The sequence below is a fragment of the Oncorhynchus mykiss genome, chromosome 3 (genome assembly GCF_057628025.1).
Source record: "Oncorhynchus mykiss isolate SJ-2025 chromosome 3, ASM5762802v1, whole genome shotgun sequence".
Classification (NCBI taxonomy): Eukaryota; Metazoa; Chordata; class Actinopteri; order Salmoniformes; family Salmonidae; genus Oncorhynchus; species Oncorhynchus mykiss.
In genome coordinates, this window is record NC_143024.1 from 71,421,600 (window position 1) to 71,429,482 (window position 7,883).

The window sequence follows — 7,883 nt, forward strand, 5'->3', positions numbered from 1 at the left end:
TCTGCATAGTGCATCTTTAACTAGCTATTTAGCAGGCTTATATGGCTTAGGGGTAGAAGCTGTTCGTGGTCCTGTTGGTTCCAGACCCATTTAGACATGTCTCCAGAAATGTAACGATAGTCCACAATTTAAATACATTTTAAGTGGTAAGAATAAATGCTAGAGTAGCCTATTATGCTTAAATGTAGGTCTCCCAAAACAGGTAGGCATATAACGCATCATTTTGACAAGCAATATTATTTTGTAGATTTAGACAGTTGCAAGGGACCTACGCAACAAATTCAAGGATTATGGCAACATTAAAAATCCCTGGTTCTAGGAGGAGGGCTTACATCAATCAGCGATACCTTCAACCAATCCTGTTGACTGTGGGAGGAGACAACATTGCAAGGGGGTGTGTCTCTAGACAGTACGCAGTCGCTTAGTACCGTATCCAACTCCGAGAGAGTAATGAATGGCATGAGCATTGCTTTACTATTTTTGACAAGCCATATCAATGCGCTACCTTGGAACATACGCTACCTAATATCGGTTTGAACTTTTATTCACATTTATTCACTAGGCATAAACCAGACAAGGAGAAGAAGAAGACCGAGTTGGACTAATTAGTCTACTACTAACTCGAATCAATAACCTAACCGCAAACTGACACAAGCTTCTACATTTTCATATTTGTCAAGCCGAAAGGGATCTTGCTTCTGGACATGTGAATCAAAGGAGTTACTGCGAACCCCTGAAAATGAAGCTACTAGCATCGGTTCTGTGTTGCTTGGGCTTTCTGCTCACTTCTGCGCTGTTTCGGAGGATCTCTTCACAAGCAGGTGAGTGACAGTTCGGTGTCTGGCTGGCTGGTGCACAGCGCAAGAGGTTTGTGGCTACTCTTGTCACAACTGTCTGCGCGCTGCGCACTGAACAAGTAGTGTGTTGTATGCCTCTTCCAACAGTCCCCACACAATTTGGCCGTTTTGTTTACAAACTCTCTGGGTTGCCCTTCAAATTATCTATACCCACTATGTTGATTTTCGTTCATATCCGCTTTAAAATCACCCCGACTCTATCTAAGAACATTGAAGAGTAGCCTAAAGTAGCCCATACACTTATCCTCTAAGTTAAAGAGGTAATATTGAGAAATATCAGTATATATTAGCTAGGTTATTCTATTCCCACAATGACAAACCATCCGAAATGAAAGAGTGACGTGTGTTTGGCTGGTAACATTTCTGAATTCCTTATGTATTTCTCTCTAACGAAATTCGAGGAATCTCAACGGACAACATGTTTCTGATCTCAGCCTCGAGCACAAGCACAGACAGAGAGCGGCACTGTTCATTTTTTGGGGAATAAGGAGCATTAAATCACCGACACACGTGTCCGTTGGCTTGGAAAAGAGCGGACTTCACTGAGACTGAGACCAAGTCCACCATAGATTCCTGGCTCCTGCTTTATTCTCACCTCGCGTCGTCCGTCGCACTGTGAGAGTGGGTGGTGGGCATTTATAATGGGCATTGGTCCGTCCGTCTGTGTGTGTGTGTTTTTGTTTTCTCAGACAACATTCGATTCCGGTAAATAAAAATCGTGTTTTGTTGGCTTTGGTTTACAAGTCGCAGGTACTTTTGTCACTTTGAAAGGGCACATTTGTTCTCTGAATTCACCTATCTATTAACTTTCTACTCATAGGTAATAACAAAGCCGGCTATTATTATTATTATTATTATACTAATATTAGCCTAGTCTTTATTATTATTATTATTATTATTATTAGCCTAGTATTATTATCAGTTAATAGTAGACTAGTTTTAGGCATAATAGTATAAAATAGCCTAGCCTATAGTAAAGCAAGTAGGCTAGTTGAGTGGGTGCTAACGAGGGTATGACTCGTCTCAAACGTACAATACTTTATACATTTGACTATGATCAGATTTTTAATCGCTCGCTTGGTGCGCCGTGCTTGGAGCAGTGCAGCTTTTCACATGATGGTAGTCTATAGTATGAACCAGAGAGAAACACTCTCCGCTACGCGTCAGGGAAGGGACTGAGAGCGCGCGCTGATACACACACACACACGCAACACACACGCATACACAGACGCACGCACACGCACAAACTCAAACACACCCCGATATTTCAGAGTGTTTTTTCCGTTCAATATCTACTATGAACGATTTTTACACTCTTTAAAAACAAAAAAGTTGTCATGTTGTATAACATACAGTATTTGGCAGGTGTTTATCCCCTTCTGCATGTGCACTGGGTGTAGGGTTTCTGTCTCTGTCCAGTAGGTAGCATATACACCGCAGCTGGTCTTTTCAACTCTCGTTTAATATCGAATCACATATTCTAAGTAACCAATCCACCACAGCACCACTCTGTTCCGCGCGCCTCACATTCTATACAACCTGCATGCGGTGTGTTCAGAGCTAAAGGTGCAATACAGCGCACCCGCACTGCCCCAGGGCGACAAGACGTTGATTGAATTGTCTACTAAACAAAGAGAAGGGAGCAGGGAAGAGAAGAAATAAACCGTCGGCTGTATTCCTGATAAGACCCGTTTAATTGGATAGCCCTAGTTCTTTTAAAATGTTATCGTTCACATTAGTAATTATTAGAACATTAGACCTACTATAACAATCAAATGTTGTAATCAACATGTGTAGTAATTTTGTCTAGCGAGCCTCCACTCCAGCCTGCCAGGCAATTACATACATATATATTATAATGTTTTATTTATTTATTTTACCAGGCAAATTCTTATTTACAATGAAGTCTTACACTGGCAAACCTGATCAACGCTGGGCCAATTCTGCACCGCCCTATGGGACTCCCAATCATGGCCTGTTGTGATACAGCCTGGAATCAAACCAGGATGTCTGTAGTGACACCTCTAGCACTGAGATGCAGTGCCTTAGATCGCTGCGCCACTCGGGAGCCCTCGGATTGATTCATATATTTTCTGTATTGGAAAGAGGTTGTAGGCCTATGGCAATTGCGCTTCTATAAATGTGATGGTTCAGCGGCTGCAGTTTGCTGAGAGCGTTGTTATCCATAATGCCTTATTCTTATGCAGTTCAGTCTCAGTCAAGTAAATCCAACATCCTGCTTGACGTAAGGAAGATATGTCTATCCTGTCAAGTTGCAGTGGGCTGTGCATTTAAATCAAGCAGTATTGTGACATTTAGAAGTTAACATAAAATGGTTGCATGGTGGTGGAAGAATACAAATATCAGTGTTAATCGGAGGGACAGGTGAGATGGAAAGGCCAGAGGGACAGGCCAGAGGGACAGGCCAGAGGGACAGGTGAGATGGAGAGGCCAGAGGGACAGGCAGGGAAGACAGGTGAGAGGGACAGTCAGGAAGGACAGGTGAGGTGAGAGGGACAGGCAAGAGGGACAGGCAGCAGGGACAGGCAAGAGGGACAGGCAAAAGGGACAGGCGAGAGGGAGAGGCTTACCTCAGCACTTGACTTCACTTTTGCCATGTGTGCCTCTGGGTGTCCCGATGTCCCACAGCTGCACCTCTGGCATGACACACTTTACAGAGGGTGGTTACACTCTCCAGATTTGCTTGGCTGCGTCCGAAACGGTACTCTATAGAGGTAGGGCTCTTGTCGAAAGTATCCCATTTAGGCTATATGGTGACGTAAGGTAGGCAGGTATTCCATCGTGAAGGCTTTTATTTGCAAGGTGGGAATTTCAAGGTGCCAAACGTAGGTCTAACATCATCACAGTATTTACAAAACAACGTAGGTCTAACCTCGTCACAGTATTTACAAAACAACGTAGGTCTAACATCATCACAGTATTTACAAAACAACGTAGGTCTAACCTCGTCACAGTATTTACAAAACAACGTAGGTCTAACATCATCACAGTATTTACAAAACAACGTAGGTCTAACCTCATCACAGTATTTACAAAACAACGTAGGTCTAACATCATCACAGTATTTACAAAACAACGTAGGTCTAACCTCGTCACAGTATTTACAAAACAACGTAGGTCTAACCTCATCACAGTATTTACAAAACAACGTAGGTCTAACCTCGTCACAGTATTTACAAAACAACGTAGGTCTAACCTCATCACAGTATTTACTAAACAACGTAGGTCTAACCTCGTCACAGTATTTACAAAACAACGTAGGTCTAACCTCGTCACAGTATTTACAAAACAACGTAGGTCTAACCTCGTCACAGTATTTACAAAACAACGTAGGTCTAACCTCATCACAGTATTTACAAAACAACGTAGGTCTAACCTCATCACAGTATTTACAAAACAACGTAGGTCTAACCTCATCACATTATTTACAAAACAACGTAGGTCTAACCTCATCACAGTATTTACAAAACAACAAACAGGACGAAGAGCAACGTTACTGACAAGCACAGACTTGACCAGGCCTCATAATATGACTGTCCTCTGTCAGGCCAAATGACCGCATCAAAAAGTTAGGGTTGAAATACCTTTATCCATGATGCGTTTCGTCATGGAAATCAACCAATAAACAGGTGGGAATGCGCCACAACACAGTTAAACATGGGACTCACCTCCATTTTTCTGTCACAATCCTTTCCGCAGTATCCGGTTTGGAGCGTGAAGTCACAAGCTCTGACGGTCTCTACTGCATAGCAACCTAGTAGTGCCAAAAGCCCTGGTCTGCCCTAGAAAGCCTATATAAATTACGATCGCCAGAACGGCCCAAATATTTTGTAGACGGACGTTTTGGGCTCTAAAATGTTTATTATGATCAAGTTCGATCCTTATGGTGAATTCTTTTAAATCATTTATTTTGCTACAAATCGAGATAGGCTATTGAATTAAATAGTGATCCATTATAACTACTACATTTGTCTTCAAACAGGACCACATGCTGACACAGACCAATCACAGGCTGCAAGGCTATGAGGAGGCTCTTGCCTTCATGCCATTGACCAGTGGTTTTCCATCCTGGTCCTGGGGACCGAAAGACCTATAATTTTTTTAAACAAATTAATGAGTGAAAAGGTAGCCTAAATAGTTGCAATCATATTTCCACGAAGTTGTTTTAATATATGACTTATTGTCAACATTGTAGGCCTACTTGTAAGAGATCAGCTCCGTGACAAGTGAATAGATTAGGTTTCCATTTCAGACACGCTGTGTTTGCCCTTTTTTCTCCCTTCAGATGCTGTTTGTTTTTTGCTTGCTTTAAAAGAAGGGAAATTAACATTAAAGTAGGTAAAAATGTATGGAGTCTGAGTCCTATTAATATTTATTGAATTACAAAAAAAACCTCACATTTAATTTGGAGCTTTATCAAGGGAAATGGAATGCAGTCTCTGCTTGGATGTTTTGATAATTTTTCATGATTCGTATTTTATGTTTGCCTAGGCCTATATCCCCCGGTAATTTTGGTTGTATTATGTTTGAAAAGCTATATCATTGTAATTAATGTACATTAAGGACACAACATGAAGGTAATTTCAAGTTTTCATGTTTTAATGTCTGGCATTAAGATGTCTTTGGTTCATATAGTGTCAATATTCTGACATTGGGTTATAGTGACCATATCACCAATTTACAACCAAGTAGCAATGTTGATAAACCATATGAGCAGTTCCTATTACGCTGACTATCCCCAAAAACAGAGACGACAGTAGATGAAATGACAAGGACGAGTTGTTTGGTTGACATTTGGTTGTTTTTTCTTATTACGCCAATCTTGAGTTCACAGTACATCTAAATGTTTACATGGTCTGACTGACTCAAGCAGGGAGTCTGGACAGCAGAGAATGGGAATGTATTTGGCTTGTGGCTTTCACAGTCTCTCACAGTCTCTCTCTACAAGTGACTACGTCACTTGTATTACATGTGTTCCCCTCCATTTCTTTCTATCAAAGCAAAAAATAATGGTGTCATTTTCTGCCCACACGGCAATACACCACCGTCACACAAAGACCCTCTTATTCATTCCTTTAAAATCTTTGGCTATAAAGATGATGTGACCTCTGTGTCTCTGGCACTCAGCTGGAAGAATAGTGAGCTTTGATTCCCAGGCGATCCCCTCCGTAGCTCAGTGAAAGCAGACTAGCAGGCTGCTCAGTGAAAGCAGACTAGCAGGCTGCTCAGTGAAAGCAGACTAGCAGGCTCCTCAGTGAAAGCAGACTAGCTGGCTGCTCAGTGAAGGCAGACTAGCAGGCTGCTCAGTGAAAGCAGACTAGCGGGCTGCTCAGTGAAAGCAGACTAGCTGGCTGCTCAGTGAAAGCAGACTAGCAGGCTGCTCAGTGAAAGCAGACTAGCAGGCTCCTCAGTGAAAGCAGACTAGCGGGCTGCTCAGTGAAGGCAGACTAGCGGGCTGCTCAGTGAAAGCAGACTAGCGGGCTGTTCAGTGGAAGCAGACTAGCTGGCTGCTCAGTGAAAGCAGACTAGCAGGCTGCTCAGTGAAAGCAGACTAGCAGGCTCCTCAGTGAAAGCAGACTAGCGGGCTGCTCAGTGAAGGCAGACTAGCAGGCTGCTCAGTGAAAGCAGACTAGCAGGCTGCTCAGTGAAAGCAGACTAGCAGGCTCCTCAGTGAAAGCAGACTAGCAGGCTCCTCAGTGAAAGCAGACTAGCCGGCTGCTCAGTGAACGCAGACTAGCTGGCTGCTCAGTGAAAGCAGACTAGCAGGCTGCTCAGTGAAAGTAGACTAGCGGGCTGCTCAGTGAAAGCAGACTCGCGGGCTGCTCGTGAGGCGCTCTGCGCTAGCTGCTCTCTGCCCTCTGAGTTAAGTGTCTCAATCAGATGAGGAACATGCAATACACAAAACAACTGAAGAGCTGAAGAGAACAGTAAGAACAGTGACACCAGGATACATTTGTGTGTGTGTGTGTGTGTGTTTGTGTGTGTGTGTGTGTGTGTGTGTGTGTGTGTGTGAGTAAAGTGGCTTATAAAGGGGGGTGGGGGGGGGGTGGGGGGCGTGATAGGGCATAGATATAATGTTTGTTGGTTGTTTTTCCAGTATTAGATACAGTAAGTGTTGACACGAGAGAGAGAGGACATACATACAGTAGCCTAGCTGATATTTGGATCCCATATACACTCATATACTGCGTGTGCAGTCGCTAGACGCACAAGGAGGGGCAGAGGATGATCATTTCTTCATAGAATTATGAGCACCATCCAAGCCCGAGGTCCACAGCGCTTTGTTTGGACGGTAATTCATCACATGTTGGTAATTCATCACATGTTGGTAATTCATCACATGTTGGTAATTCATCACATGTTGGTAATTCATCACATGTTGGTAATTCATCACATGTTGGTAATTCATCACATGTTGGTAATTCATCACATGTGGTTTAGGCCTACTGCTGCACATGAGATTGCAAATCATGTATGTGAGATTACGGCTTAATCTGCTACATGAGACAAATAGACTACTGTGCTTCTGATTAGGCCTTGTGAGTTCCCCTCTTTTGCAGTCTTTTTGTCTCTCTCTCTCCTCTTATTCATAATGCTCTGTCTATGGTCTCAGAAGTTCCACTCTCCTCTCTTTGAAAGTAAATCTTGTTTTTATTCATTATTTACCCTGGTACATGCTCACAACATGGCCAGTCTTAGTGTGCCAGCTGGCTTTGTGTAGGAATTACAATTTACACTAACTACAGGGTGTCTGAGTATGGGCTGAAAGCCAAGAATACTGCCCAGGGGTGCTAGGGATGCTCTTTCCCCTTTTCTGAATCTGTGTGTGTGTTTGTGTGTTCTTGTGCATGTGTGTCTGTGTGCACGCACGTGTTCATGCCTGTGTGTGTCTCTCAAGTCAAGTATTATCATATTTTTATTTTTACAGAGTATAATGATTTTGAGGGAAAATGTAAATGACATCAGCACATGTTTGCCAAGATGAATTTCTAATAGAATTTGGTC

At 42.8% G+C, this 7,883-nt stretch overlaps 1 protein-coding gene across 2 annotated transcripts in view; it reads left to right on the top strand.

Moving 5' to 3' along the window:
• Nucleotides 1-392: 392 nt before the first annotated feature.
• The window catches only part of erbb4b (erb-b2 receptor tyrosine kinase 4b), a 464,723-nt gene continuing 457,232 nt past the window's right edge, over nt 393-7,883 (top strand). For both annotated transcript variants that reach the window (XM_090230064.1, XM_036974796.2), the window contains exon 1: nt 393-821. In XM_090230064.1, the coding sequence (XP_090086190.1) occupies nt 740-821 (82 nt within the window). In that variant the 5' untranslated portion in view covers nt 393-739. The remainder of the gene's footprint in view (nt 822-7,883) is intronic.